General features: G+C 51.5%; 1 protein-coding gene across 1 annotated transcript in view; it reads right to left on the reverse strand.

Annotated features, from left to right (window-relative positions):
• Window positions 1-18,173, reverse strand: part of MYH6 (myosin heavy chain 6) — a 25,478-nt gene continuing 7,305 nt past the window's right edge. The window contains exons 12-37 of the mRNA XM_019429397.2: window positions 17,950-18,120; window positions 16,435-16,744; window positions 15,692-15,762; window positions 15,330-15,417; window positions 15,123-15,240; window positions 14,854-14,977; window positions 14,445-14,581; window positions 12,586-12,841; window positions 12,207-12,449; window positions 11,881-12,057; window positions 11,448-11,593; window positions 11,113-11,203; window positions 8,461-8,850; window positions 8,018-8,144; window positions 7,801-7,919; window positions 7,232-7,428; window positions 6,501-6,684; window positions 6,155-6,320; window positions 5,920-6,044; window positions 4,492-4,800; window positions 4,067-4,270; window positions 3,017-3,142; window positions 2,538-2,813; window positions 1,282-1,377; window positions 439-573; window positions 1-80 (exon numbers count right to left, since the gene is read on the reverse strand). Of these exons, the coding sequence (XP_019284942.1) occupies window positions 57-80; window positions 439-573; window positions 1,282-1,377; window positions 2,538-2,813; window positions 3,017-3,142; window positions 4,067-4,270; window positions 4,492-4,800; window positions 5,920-6,044; window positions 6,155-6,320; window positions 6,501-6,684; window positions 7,232-7,428; window positions 7,801-7,919; window positions 8,018-8,144; window positions 8,461-8,850; window positions 11,113-11,203; window positions 11,448-11,593; window positions 11,881-12,057; window positions 12,207-12,449; window positions 12,586-12,841; window positions 14,445-14,581; window positions 14,854-14,977; window positions 15,123-15,240; window positions 15,330-15,417; window positions 15,692-15,762; window positions 16,435-16,744; window positions 17,950-18,120 (4,410 nt within the window). The 3' untranslated portion in view covers window positions 1-56. The remainder of the gene's footprint in view (window positions 81-438; window positions 574-1,281; window positions 1,378-2,537; window positions 2,814-3,016; window positions 3,143-4,066; window positions 4,271-4,491; window positions 4,801-5,919; window positions 6,045-6,154; window positions 6,321-6,500; window positions 6,685-7,231; window positions 7,429-7,800; window positions 7,920-8,017; window positions 8,145-8,460; window positions 8,851-11,112; window positions 11,204-11,447; window positions 11,594-11,880; window positions 12,058-12,206; window positions 12,450-12,585; window positions 12,842-14,444; window positions 14,582-14,853; window positions 14,978-15,122; window positions 15,241-15,329; window positions 15,418-15,691; window positions 15,763-16,434; window positions 16,745-17,949; window positions 18,121-18,173) is intronic.

Here is an 18,173-nt window from a genome sequence, read left to right on the forward strand (position 1 = left end):
GAGTCTGGCACTCATCTTTATTACAGGTTGGCAAGAATGAAGTTCCAGAGGCAGTGTCACTCCTCATCATGCAGTTTTTGCTGAGAAAGGAATAAAAGGTGTGAGGGGGCAGCTGGCAAGAGGGAGGAAGGGTGTGGGGAAGAATCTCTAGGGCTTTTAGGGGCCTAAAGGGGATGCCTTTAGGGGGAGAGGTTCTGGCCTCAGGGATCTTGGTTCTCATTTGCGGGTCTTTGTAGTTTAGGGGGCAGAACTGGGCTTTCTTCAGAGGTGCCAGTCTGTACGGGCCACTCTGAGTAGGAAGGGGATTCTCAGGCATGGGAGCTGTGGGACCCCCAGGTCTGTCACACTGTAGGGTAAGGAGTGCCCACTCTGAGGGGCACTGATATTGGCGGGTGTGTTGACATGGGGTGACTAGTGGGGCCCAGAGGAGGGACCCACCTTGGCGCCGATGTCACGGCTCTTGGCCCGCAGCTTGTTGACCTGGGACTCGGCGATGTCCGCCCGCTCCTCTGCTTCATCCAGCTCGTGCTGCACCTTGCGGAACTTGGACAGGTTGGTATTGGCCTGCTCCTCCTGCAGGGGTGGGGGTTAGGGCGGGGGAGGATGAAGTGAGAGGCAGCGGGGGTTGGAAATACTGAGCATCCCAATCTGAGGGACTCCCTGTCCCTGAGCTAGGGGCTTGGTGTTCTCACCCCCAACTATGTTCCCCTACCAGCTTTGCCAAGGATATCCTGCTCCTGGCTTGGCATCCTCTTCAACTTGCCCAGAATTCAGAATCCTTCATGGCCACCCACTGCCCAAGATGCATTAGATACTGTCTGGTCTGGTTCCTTTCAGAACCCAGCCTCACTGCACCTGCTCAACCAGAACTCTGATAGATGCTCCCAACCGCAGGGTTCCTGCACACATGTGAGCATTAACACCTTATTTGCACACTTTGCTGCCCACCCGGAGTCCTCCCCACTGCTCTATGGTCAGGTCCTTCTCTGGGCCCAATTCCATAGCCACCTTCCAGCCTTCAGCACTGTCTGGCCCCCTGGCCTGCTTAGCAGTGGCACTGCTTTCTCTTGGGCCTACTGGTGTATGGATTATAAGCAGTTTGTAGGCAGGTCCTGGGTCTATTTGACCCAAAAGCATTGCTTTTGTTTGCTCAGGGTGCCTGACATAGCTCTGAGCACCCAGAGCACATGGAACGTCCAGTCCCCATGCTGAGGCGGACACCTGTCAATTCTCACACATGAGAGGTATGTTGACAGAGAGTGGAGAAAACAATGAACTCACTGCCTCCTCTGCCTGGCGCTTGTAGGCCTTGACCTTCAGTTGCAGCTTGTCCACCAGGTCCTGTAGCCGCAGCAGGTTCTTCTTGTCCTCCTCCGTCTGGGGGTGGATGGATGGGAGAAGCCAATTGAGAGGAGGAGCAAGTGGAATCATTGTTCCCTCCCTCAATACATCACTTTCCTCCCTAGGCCTTAGTTGCCTCTCTCTCCCATGGGCCAGGTCAATGAGGGGGTGGGGGATTCTACCTCTGTTGCTACTTATAGGTCAAAGGGCCACAGCAAGGTCCTCAGTCCAGATCTAAAAGGCAAAGAAGGCTGTAGCGCTAAAGTTGGAAGTGGGGGAAGGGGCCCAGAACCAAACAGAATTCTTTCATCTGATAACATGGAGACATCGGGGCTGTGTCAGTTCCAACCTGGAGCACTGTAGATGCTCCTGGCCAGTGGTTTTAGAGTGAGCTGAGAGGACTAATGAGGAACCCAGAACAAAGGGTATTATCATAGTCCAGACCATTCTGACCTATCATATATATATTGTACTGGGTCAGATTTGGGCACTGTACAGGATCACTGTCACCTGATCATTCCTATCTCCACATCATTGCATGTGCTAGGATACCACTTGCCCTTAGGATTGCAGTACATCTGCAGTTCTATAGCTGTGTCTCCTTCTTGTGCCTCTCATATCCAACTAAATGAATCAATACCCCATTTCTCTGTCCTTCCTTCCCAGGCACACTGTGAAAACAACAGGTCAAGGGCAAAAGCTCTGAGCTATGCAGATGCAGGTCTTAGAACATTTTGGGATCTTCTTTATCTAAGGCCTTCTATCTGTTGTTCCAGAAACTCCTTGGAAGATCTGAGTCTTTTCCCAACTCTGACTTTTAACCCTAAAGTGCTACACTATGTCCCTCCCTTTCAGGCCAGTAGAAGCGTTCCTTGGACTGTGCTAAAGCCTTAATGGTAGCACTTTAGGTTATTAAAAAAAAATCCTGAGGAAATTGCTGGTTAAAAGATTTTCAGGAAGTAGAGGTAGGTTCTGCATTCACTAGGAAAAATCATGGACTCAAGACAAATTGACTCCAGGGAATGTGAAAGAAAATTAATCTAAAGATAGCTTCTCAAGACATGGGTTCCGGGGGGTCGGGTGGCATTCCTGGAAAGTGCATGTGCGTGGGGCCTGTGTGGGTTGGGAGGTGGGACTAGAGAAGCACTTTCACATTCGCTCTCAACTGCCCCCTAGAGCAGCTCCCACGCCCACACCTGGTAGGTCAGCTCCTTGATGCGACGCTCACTCTTCCTCATGCCCTTGACCGACTCCGCGTTGCGCTTCTGCTCGGCCTCCAGCTCATTCTCCAGCTCCCGCACCCGGGCCTCCAGCTTCTGCAGCTGCTTCTTGCCGCCCTTGAGGGCGATCTGCTCGGCCTCATCCAGCCTGTGCTGCAGGTCCTTGATGGTCTGCTCCATGTTCTTCTTCATGCGCTCCAGGTGGGCGCTGGTGTCCTGCTCCTTCTTCAGCTCCTCTGCCATCATGGCAGCCTGGGGACGGGAGACACGTGTAAAAGAACAGAGGCCCGGGGCCTCTTGTCCCTTGAGGATCACCTTTTTCCCATCGTGGCGTTTGTTTCCCGAGGCCCTCAGACTCACGCAGCTACAGAGTCAACTTGCCACGGCACAGTGGCCTGGCCTGGACCCAGGGCCCCATGTCTTTAGTGGGGGCAGGAAGGGGAGCAGTCACTCACATCTGTGATGGCCTTCTTGGCCTTCTCCTCGGCGTTCCTGCACTCCTGCACGGCCTCCTCCACTTCAGTATGAAGCTGGGACAGGTCTGACTCCATCTTTTTCTTTTGGTTGATGAGGCTGGTGTTCTAGATACACGTACACATAGAGAAAACTATCAAGTAGATACTTTGTTATTTGATTCTACACCTGTATCCACAGAAAATTAAAACCAGTCATTTTTTTTAAAGTCTTGTTTTTATTTATTCCTTGTATCCTTTGTTGTTGTGTATTCCATGTTTTGTATCAGCTTTCCCTTTTCTTATGAAAACAGATATGTTCTTGAGGTTTATCTAAAATTACTCAGCTCTGAAGAAAGACTTCAAGCAGCGAAAGGTCTGCAATTCTTCTCCTGACATCTTTCGTAATGTGTCTATTCAGGAGCATGAAAACATTGCAGGGAAAATGGGAACAACTTTTTACCAGGACAATATCCTGGAAATGATTACAGTTGCAGAAAGAATATAGTAGAATAATGAAGAGGGGGTGGAGTCAGTGGATGATATCATTCCCACACATACTAGATTACAGCAAAAAGGCCCACAGGACCCTGCAGTAAGATGGACACGAAAACTGAAAACTCATTGCAGAGAAGAGCTGACATCACTGTGTATGGGACTGCAGAAAAATGGTGTTCCGTTGAGAATTTGGCTTACAAGTAGATGCACTTGTACTTCGTTAAATGCCCCACATCTCCCTCTACAGAGGAATCTGGGGGCTGTCCTCCAGATCAGGGATGTCAGATGACAGCACGCATTTCACCGCTCCCAGATTTGTGACTTTGGTGGATCTCGCCAACCAATCACGACCCCATTAGCTTTTAAGTGTAGGCCCTCTTCTCAAGGTAGTGATTCCGACAGCCATGACTGACAGATGAGAGATGGCCCAACAGATGAAGCAATTTGCCATTCTGGTTGGACATACTCACTCAGAGCATCTGGTTCAGAAGCTTCTGTGGTGTCCCGGCCTCTGCCACTCAGCAGGTTTGTCCACACGGCCCCTGACCTCCTCACCTGGGAATGCAGCAGCTGCACCCGCTCGCTGGTCTCGATCAGCTCCTGCTCCGCCAGCTTCCGAGACCGCTCCGTCTGCTCCACCACGGCCCGCAGCTCCTCCAGCTCAGCCTGCAGCAGGTTGTTACGCCGCTCCACGATGGCGATGTTCTCCTTCAGGTCGTCGTTGGCACGGACCGCGTCGTCCAGCTGGATCTGGGTGTCCTGCAGATCAGGAGGGTGGGCATGAGAGAGCGGCTGGCCTCTGGGCCCATCGGAAGGCTGTTACACTAGGATGGATGCTGGTGCGGAGCCCAATATGGTGGGTCAGGAGGGCCTGTGAGATGTCTCTGCAGTGGCCAGGGGACATCACCACCAACTTGGCCACATGGAGGCCAGTCTGTCTCTGAGTAAGGTGACTTCCTGCGTCAGGAGTCTCCATGTACCTTCAGCAAGCTCTGGAGACCCTTGACTTGCTTCTGGGCCTCAGCAGCCATGCGATTGGCGTGGCTCAGCTGGATCTCCATCTCATTGAGGTCGCCCTCCATCTTCTTCTTCACCCGCAGGGCCTCGTTGCGGCTGCGTGTCTCTGCATCCAGGGAGGTCTGCAGCGAGTCCACCACCCGCAGGTGGTTCCGCTTGGCCTGCTCCATCTCCTCGTCCTTCTCTGCCAGCTTCCGCTCGATCTCTGCCTTGATCTGGTTGAACTCCAGCTGGGCCCGGAGGATCTTGCCCTCCTCATGCTCCAGGGAGGCCTGGAAGAAGGTGGGGAGAGAGGGTCCAAGGCAGACAGTCAGGGCACAGGGCAAGGTGGGGAGGGAGGCCAAAAGTATGCAGGGTATCAGCCAGGACTACGGCCTCTGGAGAGGAAGGCCTGGGAAAAGATGCAGGTGAGACCTGCATCCCAGACCACCAGGGTGCCCTGGCAGAGGAAGTGCAGGATGCTCTGGGTTTCCTCTGTCAAGGAAAGGGTTTGACCCTCGCAATCGCCAAAACACTCTAGTACCAACACTGCGTAATCCTGACCCTCTAAACATCATAGAAAAGTGGGAGATTTTTCGGGGCGCCTGGGTGGCTCAGTCGGTTAAGTGTCCGACTTCAGCTCAGGTCATGATCTTATGGTTTGTGGGTTCGAGCCCCGGGTCGGGCTCTGTGTTGACAGCTTAGAGCCTGGAGCCTGCTTCTGATTCTGTCTCTCTGCCCCTCCCTTGCTCACGCTCTGTCTCTCTCTGTCTCTCAAAAATAAATAAATGTAAAAAGAAAAGTGGGAGATTTTTATGACCACATATTCCAAACTTTATCTTTGTTTCCTGGGTCACTTACCCTTTAGTGAAAAATGTTAGAAACCCCCTAACTCAGGACTTTCCCTAGGTTCTTAAAAATGAATAGTAATAATAGCAAATATATATTAAGTGCTTAAGTTTGTTACCTCATTTAATCTTAGTAATAACGCATAACATCTTATTAGGTATGTACAATTAATTCCATTAGAGATAAGTAAAAGAAGGTACAGAGAGGTTAAGAAACTGGCCCAATGACACAGTGGAGGTTCTGAAGCCAAATTTCACATTCAGATCTGTTTGACTCTGAAGCCCACTTAATGTCTGAGGGGTTATTATGATAACCACTTTATAGACATGATAGGAAACATAACCTTATGACTTATAATCAGACTGGGATGATTTTCTTGGGGCAGACCTTGGCTTTGGAGGTAGTCATGGGTACCAGATAGTAGGTAGACTAAAAAAGGAGCTAATAACTTTTGTCTTGGGGTCAGCGCCACCCCCAGGTGAAGGAGAGTGGGGAGTCAGAAACAAGACAGGGTAGGTAAGAGAGGGTATGAGGTAAGGGTGTGGGCAGAGACAGCCTCTCACTTCTGCCTCCTCCAGGGCCGACTGCAGCTCCAACTTCTCCACTTCTAGCTGCTTGCGGACCTTCTCCAGCTCATGTGCATTCTTCCCTCCTTCTCCCAGCTGCTCAGTCAGGTCAGAGATCTCCTCTGGGGGTCAGAGGGCCAGAAAGCCCAAAGCCTGAGTTTTCCCTGCCCAGTGTGGCCCTCCCTGTCTCCCCCTCCCCCGCCCCTCCGTGGTCTCTCAGGCCTCAGCGCACCCTGAAGGTTCTTGTTCTCCCGCTTGAAGGTCTCCAGGTGCTCCAGGGACTCCTCGTAGGCATTCTTGAGCTTGAAGAGCTCTGTGCTGAGAGAGCGCGCCTCCTTCTGCGAGGACTCCAGCTCTGACTGCGACTCCTCATACTTCTGCTTCCACTCGGCCAGGATCTGTGGGGACCTGGCTCACTGCGTGGCCCCCAGCCCTGCCCCAGCCCCGCTCCAGGGCCTGCCCAGGTCCCTGGGCTGGGCTCAGCCTCCTCCCCTGCCCTCAAGGAGGAGGTCCCAGTCTTCACGGTGACGTTGGCCTCCCTGCTCCGCCCCTGGCTGCGGCCCCCAGCTTGGGCCCACCTTGTCGAAATTCCTCTGCTTCTTGTCCAGGGCTGCGGCGGCTGCATTGGAGCGCTCCACATCCACCATCAGGTCCTCGATCTCATTCTGCAGCCGGTGCTTGGTCTTCTCCAGGGATGAGCACTTGGCGTTGACGGCCTCCACGGCCTCCTCGGCATCCTGCAGCCGCTGGGCCAGCTTCTTCCTGCCCGGGGGCAGTTAGTGTGTGTGTGTGTGTGTGTGTGTGTGTGTGTGTGTGTATGTGTGTGATTCTACCTGGGAACAGTGGGACCTTGGAACCACCTCCTCCCCAGACCAGGGTGACCCAATCCTCCTCCCCACAATACCTTGGGACCCTGAACAGCCCTTTAGGCCCTGCGTCCCTAGCCTCGAGCAACCTAAGCCTGCGAGTGCCTAGGACAGAATGTCTTCCTTACATGCAGTGACCTCTGGGTGACAACCCCCACCCCTCCCCATACCAGGCTGATCGATGGAAGCTCCTCTGACCAACAAGCTTTTTGCTCGTCTTATACGTGAGCGTCAGGTATAACCCGAGCCAAAAGCTCATGCGTCACAGGAAGTGAGTCAGGGCCAGCCAGGTTCACTCAGAACACAAGATCCAGGCTCCCTTTCAACCATCTCTGTTAGCCCCCATGCTTCTTCCACCCTCCTCAGATCTCCTTCCCATGCCCACTCTGCCTGTCTTGCTCCTTCCTCTCTTAGAATTGGGTGGGGGACTGCCCCGAACTCACTTGGCCTCTTCGAGCTCTTCAGTCCTCTGGATGGCATCTGTCTCGTACTTGGTCCTCCATTGGGCCACCTCTGAGTTGGCCTTGGACAGGACGCGCTGCAACTCAGCCTTGGCCTCCGTCTCCTCCTCATACTGCTCCCGCAGCAGGTCACAGTCATGTCGGGCTGACTGCAGTGCATGGGCCAGGGCGTTCTTTGCCTGGGGAGAGGTGGGCACTGACAGGCTCATCCGAGGAAGGGAGGAGGGAATGTCCCACCACCATCATTCTCTAGATCCTTTTCATATCTATGGACTTCAAACAAGCCCAGCCTCAATTAGAGTGAGGGCTGGTGTGGAATCTCAGCATCTTGGAGTAGCCTCCCAGTTTGCCCACCCCACCCCCTTACAAATGAGGAAAGAGGCATTTGATGATGTTGAGGTGTGGCTTAGCTGGAGTGTAGAGGAAGCTAGATTGGGGCTCTTTCCACCACAGAGGATTCTCTCCAGTCTCTAGACCCCTAATCCTGGTCTTGATGTTAATTGTCCAGCATTGCCATCAAGCCTGTCTCACTGTCCCTAGCTGCGCCTCACCTTGCCCTCCTCCTCCAGCTGCCTCTTGAGGTCCTCCAGCTGCTGGGTATAGGAGAGCTTGCCTCGGGTCAGCTGGGAGATCAGTGCCTCCTTCTCATCCAGCTGCCGAGACAGCTCCCCTGGAGGTGGGAATAAGAGGGATGAATTTGTGGGCTACGGAAGGGGGCAACTAGTACCTGACCCTCAGGAAGGCGCAGGGCTGGTGAGGGGCACCCACCATTTTCAGTCTGCAGCTTAGCTCGCTGGGTGGTGAGGTCATTGAGGGAGCGTTGGGTCTCTTCCAGCTTTGCACGGTACTCATTGGCCTGGTCCTCCAGTGTCCGGGACACCTTCTCCAGGTTTGCCTTCAGGCAGTAAGGGACAACTTGTCATGGAAAGGGGCTGGGTGGACCAGAGAAAGGATGGGAAGGCCAAGGTGGGGAGAGCACAGGGATCAGCGGGGTGAAAAAGAGAGGTGCTGACAGGAACAGTCTGAAAAGGGTACATGAACTAAAGGAGAGATGGTGAAGAGCTGTGGGCAGAGGGAGGGAGGGTGAGGGAGAGAGCAAGACAGAGACCAAGAGGTGATGAAGGGGTGATGATGAGAAGACAGGGCAGAGACAGTGGAAGGAAGGCCACTGAGACAGAGAAGGGGGCAAGAAGGGTGAGAGGGCAGCCCACCTTGGCCTTGATGATCTGCTCCATGTTGGAGGTGACATCATCCAGCTCCAGCTTGAACTCACTCTTCTCCTTCTCCAGCTTCTGCTTCACACGCTGCAGGTTGTCGATCTGCTCGCCCAGCTCGGCCACGCTGTCGGCGTGCTTCTTGCGCAGGGCCGCCGCCGTGGCCTCGTGCTGCAGCGTGGCCTCCTCCAGGTCCCGCCTCATCTTCTGGAACTCGGCCTCGCGCTTCTTGTTCATCTCGATCTGCACGGACGTGGCCCCGCCGGCCTCTTCCAGCCGCTCGCTGATCTCCTCCAGCTCCCGGGACAGGTCTGAGCGCAGCTTCTCCACCTTGGCCCTGGCGGTGCGCTCGGCCTCCAGCTCCTCCTCCAGCTCCTCGATGCGAGCCTGGGCCGGGACACAGAAAGCTCAGACCCACCGCCTGCAGACCCCACCCCAGGGCTCTAGAACATGCAGGTCTCTCCAGAGCAATGGTTCTCAACTAGGGAAAGTTTTGTGCCATGGGGGATAGTTGGCAATGTGTGTAGACATTTTTGCTTGTCATGACTTGCCATCTAGTGGGTAGAGGCCAGGGGTGCTGCTAGACATTCTGTGATGCACAGACCATCAATATCAATTTGGTTGAAGCTGAATCCTCAAAGCACTTCCTAGAGACATTTAGACTCAGTCTGAGAATCTGCAGCCCTGAATCCAGAGAATCTGTGTTCAGATGGGGATTTGGAGCTCCTGTGAGATCCTGAATCTCAAAGATTCCACAGATTCACTAGACTCTGCTCTGCTAAACATAAGGCAGGAAAGCTGGTGCTTGTATCTTACAAACAGTTGCAATAATATGCCTTAAAACAATCAAAGTGTTTATAATCCGGGCTCCTGGGTGGCTCAGTCAGTTGAGCATCTGACCTCAGCTCAGGTCATGATCTCACGGTTCGTGAGTTAAAGCCCCACATCGGACTCTGCACTGACAGCTCTGGAGCCTGGAGCCTGCTTCCGATTCTGTGTCTCCCTCTCTCTCTGCCTTTCTCCCACTTACGCTTTCTCTCTCTCTCTCTCTCTTTTTCTCTCTCTCTCAAAAATAAACATTAAAAAAATTTTTTTTTAATGTTTGTAATCTTCCAGGTTCACCACGAAGTCCAGTCAACTATACTCCTCACTCTCCAGGGGTTGCCTTATTTATGTCTAGGGTGGGTTCTACTTTTGTTGTTCCCTTCCAGGCCAGATGAGTGCTAGAAAGTTGGCCTTTTCATCATCATGCCCCTACCTCATTTTTCTGGCCTTTTCCTTGGCCTTGACTAAACTGGGAGAATGTCCCATCTTTCATTTTGATCTGTTCCCTGACCAGCCAGGAGCAAAAGGGAGTATCAGTCAGTGGAATCCCTGAATCTGTGGTTGAGGACAGTGTTAATGGAATGTCTGTGGGTGGGCCCTGGGAGCAGGAGAGAGAGGGCCACCATGCCTCTGCTCTCAAGATGAGGAAGGTAGGACTATGTGCAAGAGCTTGGGCAGGAAGAAGGAGGGCCTCAGCCTACAGCCAAGACCTGGTGAGGATAATAGCACTGTTGTTCTGGGCCTAAGGGCCAAAGAGTTTGCCTAGACCCAAATAGAAGAACCTGGAGAATGTCCTAATATTCTGGCTATAACTGAGAGGGGCATCCAAGAAAATGGAAGGGTAAATTATCACTGAAGGCAGGCTAGCCCCTGAGCAGCTCCCCAAATGAGTGGAATTGTGTTCATGTATCACTTGTAGCCTGGACCATGGGCCCCGAATGCTGAGGGGAGTTCAATGCTCTCCAATAGCCACAGTGTGACCAGAAAATCAGAGGATAAGGCCTTGCCTGTAATAGTTGAGTGCCTGCTGTCTTTGTGGCCACTATGTCCAGACCTGGCCATGCAGTTTCTGTAGCTATAAAATGGGATTGCAGTACCTGTCTGCCTTGCTTCCAGGGCTCTTCTGACAAACACAGGACTAAAAGCACGTTAAAATTCAGGGTGCACTAAAAGTAAGGGTGGCTATGGCTGTTAATTTAATCTCCTCCTGCAGAGGGATGAGAAGGCCATGGAGAAAATAAAAGAACACCTTCTAGCTAGTGGCAGGCTGACTGCTAGCTGTCTAAGTGGTTTTATAAACATTATCTCCTCTGGCCTTCTGTAAGGCAGGTGCTATTATCTCATTTCACAGGTGAGAAGAGAATCTGAGACTCAGCAAGGGGAAGTGAATTGCTCAGGGTTGTAGGAGTTGACTGAATACCATAGGGTCAGTACCTGGGAAGAGTATGATCAGAGCACTCCATAGGAAGGTGCTCCATGAAGGCCCTCCTCACCTCCATGTAGAGGGAAGAAGTACCAGAAGAAGAGCAAGAGGAGACTTGAACCCTGTCATTTGTGCTGGAGGAAAAAAACCCATGAGACAGGGCACAGCTCATCAAGAGAGCCCTTTTAGTAGGCTTGTTTGCCTCCCAAAATAGGCCTGCTGAAATAAGACTCATTGCTCTAATGGGGGAAGGCTGGTGTTCCCAAGTGCCAAGTCAGGGGGCATGGTGTCTCCAAGGCCGCCTGGAGTTGTAGATGCTGTCTGGAACCCTACAGAGCTCTTGCAGCCTCAGCTGCCTCACCACTGAGCTCCGCATTTGGCTGCACCAGGAAGAACTTCACCTGGTTTTCCTTCAGTTTCTTCTGCAGCTGAAGGGCCAGTGCCTGCTCATCCTCAATCTTACTGTTCTGCTGATTAATGTCAAACTCCTTCCTGGAGGAGAAGGGAGGGGTGACAGGTGGTCTTCCGTCCTCTGTGCCCATTCTCTTCTCTTGCCTGGCATGCTAGGACAAGTCCCCTCCCCACTGGTGCAGAGGGTGAATGAGGGAGTGCTGTTTGACTTCCTCATTCACACTGTGCCCGGGACAGTCATGGCCAGTGGGGTTGTGGCATCCTGTGCTCTAACCCTCAGGCCAGACACCTCCATTTGCCCCTCTGGGACACCCCAGGCTCCTACTTCTTGAGTTTTTCTTCAAGCTGCTGCTTGTCATTCTCCAGGTCCATGATGCTTTCCTGGGTCAGCTTCAGGTCACCCTCCAGCTTCCGCTTTGCTCGCTCCAGGTCCATACGAACCTTCTTCTCCTGCTCCAGGGATCCCTCCAGCTGGTGGAGAGAAGAAAATAAACAAGGTGTAGAAAACATGAGATCCACAGTACATGCTCTTCTGCTCTCTTCTAAAGTCAAAGTCCAGCGGGATTGGAGGTCAAACTAGCAGAGAAATCCCTGCAAGCACAAAAAATTCTGAGTCCTAGTCTAGTGAGGAATTGCAGAGGGCAAAGAGGCTTCAGGGGTCATAGAGGTTAGCTCTAAGTACCAGGAACTCCTTGGCCATTGATGTTGCCTGCAAAATCCTGACCTGAGAGAGACAGAGCATGGCTCTTACTACTCACATCATCCACCTGCTGCTCCAGTTTGACCTTAGACTTAGTCAGTGTGTTGGCCTTGTCCTCCTCAGCCTGAAGGTCATCTAGGGCTTGCTGGTGGGCCTCCTGCAGAGCCTTCTTTTCCTTGGTCAGCTTGGCGATGATCTCATCTAGCCCAGCCATTTCCTCTGTCAGGTTCTTCACCTGCCAACCAAGACCCCCATCCCCTTTAGGGTCACAGGTCACCAGCCTGGAGATGTCTATGGGGATGTCCAATGCCAAGGACCAGGACCACCTTGTGGTTTGGGAATCCTGAGGAGACCTGGGCTGGAGCCAGAAGGAGCTGCCCTCACCTTGTTCTCTGTCGCATGCTTCTCCTTCTCCACCTTGGCCAGCGTCAGCTCCAGGTCATCAATGTCCTTCTTGAGCTCAGAGCACTCATCTTCCAGCTTGCGCTTCTTGGCAGTGAGCTCTGCATTCATCTCCTCCTCATCCTCCAGCCTCTCTGTCATCTCCTTCACCTTGGCCTCCAGCTGGATCTTGTTCTTGATCAGCTGGTCACAGCGCTCCTCTGCATCATTGAGGTTATCTTGTTCCTGGGAGATGAGGAAGGAGAGCAGAACTGGTGATTAAAGAGAGAAGAGACACAGGACCTCAGTCCCTGGGGATGAGATGGGCTATAATCCAGGGGAATAAAGGGGGAGGCATGAAGAGATAATTGCGTGGCTTTACCGCCTGCACTTGGAGCTGGAGGTCATTCTTCTCCTGCAGCAGGGACACCATCTTCTCCTCCAGCTCCTTGCGGCGAGCCTCTGACTTCTCCAGTGCCTCTTTGATGCGCCCAAACTCCTCCTTCATGGTGGCCATCTCCTTCTCTGTCTCTGCGCTCTTCAGCAGTGGCTTGATCTTGAAGTAGAGCTTCATCCAGGGCCAGTTCTTGACCCCCATGAAGGCCCGAATGTTCCACTGGATTACCAATAGGGCATCCCTGGGAAGGAAACATGGAGGTGGGAAAGAGCATTCAGAAAGAGCACTTCCCAAACATGGGACCGACTGCAGTTGGCTCCCAGCCCATCTAAGCAAGTTTGTAGGCACCAGAGGGCTGGAGCCCTGTCTTGCGCCTTGATATACAACCCCACTCCAACATTACCTCACTGATCATGGAGTTACTCAATAAATATTTATTAATTGAACAATTCAACCAGAGGACAGTTTATATCTTCCCTTCTGGGGCACTAGTAGTAATGAAAGCTATGCCACTCAGAATGTCTACTAAGTTCAGTGTTTTTAATCCCATAAGAACTGCAAATATGTTAAAACTTGTATTTCACAGGTAAGAATATCTATAGCATATATGTAAATTATGAAGCATGAAATAAAATCACGAACCATGAACCTATCAATTGTTCAAACAACAACTAGAGCCATTATCAGTGTTGATTCAACCTGTGTGCTTCTCTCCATCCTCTTTCCTGGTCCCCCCACCAGAAGTAGCCACTATCCTGAATCTTGTGTTTTTCATTTCCTTACTTTCTCAAAACATACTTTAACTCAATGCGTATGTGTCTTTAAACAATATGTTACTGTTTTTTGTTATCTCTGAGTTTTATAAAAATTGCATTACACTGTATGTATCCTTCTGTGACTTGCTTTTGTTCACTCAACAATATGCTTTTGAGGCTCATACACATTGTACCATGTAGTTGTAAGTCCCTCCTTTCATTGCTTTATAATATTCCACTGAACAACTATTCTACTATTTACCCATTCCCCCGGGGATGAAAATTGGTGTTGTTTCCAAATCTTTGCTGCTCGTCAATGATGCTATATTCTTTTTTTGTCTCATGTTGTACATGTGCAGGAGTTTCTGTGGGAATGCACTTAGAAGTGGAATTGGAAGGTATGCAATAGTCCATCTTTTTTTTTTTTTTAAGTGATGCTATACCCAACACAGGACTCAAACTCACAACCCCGAGATCAAGAGCCGCATGCTCTACCAACTGAGCCAGCCATGTGCCCTTACAATTGCCCATCTTTATATTTGTTTTTTTTAAATATTTTTAAACGTTTATTTATTTATTTTGAGAGAGACAGAGAGGGTGTGAGCAGGGGGTGGGGGAGAAGGGCAGAGACAGAGGGAGAATCCCAGGCAGACTCTGCGTGGTCAGCGCAGAGCATGATGTGGGGCTTGAATCCACGAAACTGAGATCATAACCTGAGCTGAAATCAACAGCCAGACACTTAACCAACTGAGCCACCCAGGTGCCCCACAATAGTCCATCTTTAAGAAATAATACATTGTTTTTTCAGGGAGGTTGCACTAATTTACAGACTTCTTGATTTTTGTCAATCTAGTGTTTTTAAATGGTATCTCATTGAAGCTTAATTTGCATTTGCTTATGAAGAATTTTCTTTTTTTTTTTTTTTCAAAGAATTCAAAATGAGACCCAGAGTGGTAAAGTCACTTGCTCAAGCCAGCTAGTGAGTGGTGAAGCCAGAATTTGAACTCAGGTCATCTGACCCACACCAATTAGCACTGCTTGTTTGCCTCTTATATCTCTGGGAGAGCCTTTCCCTTTCCTTCACCTCACCTGCGTTCCACGATCTTCTTGAACTCAATGCGCATGAGCTGGCCCCGGGCTTGTGCTTGGATGCGGGTGATGATGCGGCTCAGCCTCTCGTCCCGCATCTCCTCCAGCAGACCCAGCAGCCCCGCCTTGAAGAACACCTGTGGGCAAGAGAGCCACATCCTCAGAGAAGGGTAGCTAGGGTGGAGGAAGTAGGTGGGAGGTGCTGACTGAGCTCCTAGGGGATCCATCACCCATATATCCTAGACCTCAGAGTGAAATATGAAAAAGAAGACAGAAAGGAAGCCTGGGTTCCAGCCCTTGGGTTGATTCAGGAAGCCAGGATTCAGAGGCCTGCCTTCTAAACTCCTAGCTGCTCCGCTTAACATGGCTGGGCGTCCTGCAACTCCATGCTGTGGGGCTTTAGACCCACCTTGGTGTGGCCAAACTTGTACTGGTTGTGGTCAATGTCCAGGGAACCCAGCAGCTTCTCTGCCCCTTTCCTGCTGTCAATGAATTGGCCCTCAGGGATGGCCGTTGGGTTCAGGATGCGATACCTGGAGAGGGAGGTGCCCCAAGTCACCCACGTTCTGTGCTGACCTGCTCTGCCCACAGCATTCAGGGCCACCTGTGGACTCCCCTCCCCACCAGGTCTTCCCAGTTTCCCCCTGTTTCCTCAGCTCCAGGGCACCCTGTATCCACCTCTGCCGGAAATCTCCATAGAGGATGCGGTTGGGGAAGCCCTTCCTGCAGATGCGGATACCCTCCAGCACACCGTTACAGCGCAGCTGGTGCATGACCAGGGGATTGTCCATCACCCCTGCAGCAGGAAAAGAGGAGAAAGGGTCAACCTCAAGGCAAGTGGATGCCAGGTACCCTCTCTAGATTAGACCCTTACAAATCGCTCACCCGGAGCCTTCCTTTCATTGGGGATGATGCAGCGCACAAAGTGAGGGTGGGTGGTCCTCAGGTTGGTCATAAGCTTATTCAGATTCTCCTGGGGGTGGATGAGAGTGGGGACTCAGAAGCCACAAGAACCATCTTTTTGGTCCCCGAGCCCCTGACAGCTTGTCTCCAGAACTCTCCAAGGGACAGAGAGTTAACATATAATTTATGATGTGAATTCAGGCTTGTGTAGAACTCCCATGCCCAAAATGACCACATAACTCTAACTTCTTTCATTCCCAAACTCAGAGCATCAGGTTAGGGTGACAGCCAAAGGGCTGGGCCTGCCCACCATGGGCCTCTTGGCATCTCTGTGTCCTTCTTACCCGGTGGAGGGCTGACACTGTCTGAAAGGATGAGCCTTTTTTCTTCCCTCCTTTGCCTTTGCTGCTGTCCCCTAATAACAAGAAAAGAGATGAGAAGCCAGAGCCTGAAAGTGGAGGAACCCTTTGGCAGGGGCAGGGTTCTGCCCCTCACTAGCCATGTGACTTCACAAAGTGATTCTCCATGTCTTAGGTTTTCCAGGAGGAGAATGGTAACTGCCTCTAAAAGATGTGATGAAGATTAGATAAGTTTGCTTGCTACATGGTATATGCTGAAATAATACCAGTGCTTTTCTCCCACCTTCTAACTCCGCCCTTCATGCTTACATCTTTCCATGGTCTACCTTCCTTCTCATAGTTCATCCTCCTCATTCCAGTCCACACCCTCTCTTTTCCTTCTCTGAACGGGACACTCACTTGTTCTACCAGATGTTCAGTGATCCTCCTACAGGCATGACTCTATGCTGGGCCTGGTGCAGGGATGCATGACACCCTCACTGGCCTCCAATTGCTCACAGTCTTGAGGAGACACAAGACATGTACACCAATATCCATAGCACAAAGTGGAAAATGGCACTTTCAGAGATCAGGTACAGATGGATGCCTGTGGTATCTCCTGACCCCCATCCTGTGACTGGAAAGCAGGCTCCCTTCTGCCTCTATGGTCACATGGTTTGAAGCAGTGAGACCCTGGCCCCTCACAACTTAAGAATTGCTCTGGCCCAATACAGGGGCTGCCCTCTTACCAACATCAGCAGAAGCATATGAGGAGAAGAGTGTGGCCATGAGCTTGAGGGAGGACTTCTGGTACAAGCCCACCACTGTCTCGTTGAGTGGGTCTTTGTTCTTCTCCAGCCAGCCCAGGATGTTGTAGTCCACAGTGCCAGCATAGTGGATCAGGGAGAAGTGAGCTTCCTGCTTCCCCCTGACATTGCGTGGCTTCTGGAAATTGTTGGACTTGCCCAGGTGGTTGTCATACAGCTTGGCCTTGAAGGTCATGTCAGTGGCCTTGGGGAACATGCACTCCTCCTCCAGGATAGACATGATGCCCATGGGCTGAGAGCAAGGGGAGGAAGCAGAGAGAGCATCATTGCATGCACTCCCAAGATTCCAGAGTCCCACACCCTACCAGAGGAAAGACTACAGCCCAGTATAGCGGGCAGGCTACAGAAACTCTGTGCTAGCACCTTCTGTCACAGTATAGGAACCTAATATTCTTGGAATCAACCTAAATCCAATTCTATTCTGGCCTACATAACCTCTTTTTGCCCCAGTGGACCTAACAAAGAGCCCTGTGCTCCCAGTTGTCCTGCAAGGTTCCAAGGCCTTGCAGCAAGTCCCTTCTTCTTGTAAGACTCCTTGCCCCAGGGCAAGGAGTATGTATGTGTCAGAGGTGCCAGACTAAGGGACAGGCCAGAACCCTGTCTATATGACGGGTAACAGTTCTTCAAGGGATGGTTAGAGGGATCCAGATTCTGTACAACATCCTGCTCTTCAAAAAGGATGGTAATTCTTGACTTTTCTTGGGGCAGGAATTGTAATGAGAATTTGATTAAACTAAAGATGTCTCCCTGGAAAAAGGCATGTTCATTCTCTCTCTCTCTCTCTCTCTCTCTCTCTCTCTCTCTCTCTCTCTCTCTCTTTCTGTTTCTCTTTCGCATATAATTTCAGGCAATTCTGAGGCTTCTGGAAGAGCAGCACCCTGGATAACCACCCAAAGCTTCTGGTAAGCTCGCATTTTCTGAAGGGCAATGGCTGGCTGGGTGAGGGTAGTTATTCCAAGCTCTGGTCTGTATCAACAAAGTGCAAAGGCACACTGAGAACAAGCCAGCACTGGGAGCCTCACACCTCACATCCTTGTCTCTTCTGAGTCTATAGACAAGAGGGGCTGAAACAGGCTTATTCTCTGCTATCAGGAAGAGGAGGGAAAACCAAATGTCTCCAGTTTCAGCCTAGGATCTTTCCATGAATGATGCTTCTCATGGAAGTCAGAAGGACCAAGAGTCCTCTCCTCACTAAATCTCCTTCTTAGGACTCTGGGAGGTGACCACCATGCAGGACAAGTTCTTAGGTCCTGGGGAGAGAAGAAAAGGGCTCATCCTCTGTATGCCCATGACTTTACAGTGGGTAGAAGCTGGGTCTGAGAGAGGCTTGGGATTCTGGGGACTCCAGTATCCTGGTTGTAGAAGGGATAGTACTGCCACTCTGTCTGGGATGACAGGGGAAGGTGACACACACAGGTGGCAAGATGGAGGCAGCACCTTCTCGATGAGGTCGATGCAGGCCTGCAGGTCCATGCCAAAGTCGATGAACTCCCACTCGATGCCTTCCTTCTTGTACTCCTCCTGCTCCAGCACGAACATGTGGTGGTTGAAGAACTGCTGCAGCTTCTCGTTGGTGAAGTTGATGCACAGCTGCTCAAAGCTGTTGAACTGCGGGGGGGCAGGGGTGGAGCGGGTCAGGCAGGCAGAGGTCTGAGAGGACA

Source organism: Panthera pardus, unplaced genomic scaffold, assembly GCF_024362965.1.
Source record: "Panthera pardus isolate Hobbes unplaced genomic scaffold, ASM2436296v1 HiC_scaffold_24, whole genome shotgun sequence".
Classification (NCBI taxonomy): Eukaryota; Metazoa; Chordata; class Mammalia; order Carnivora; family Felidae; genus Panthera; species Panthera pardus.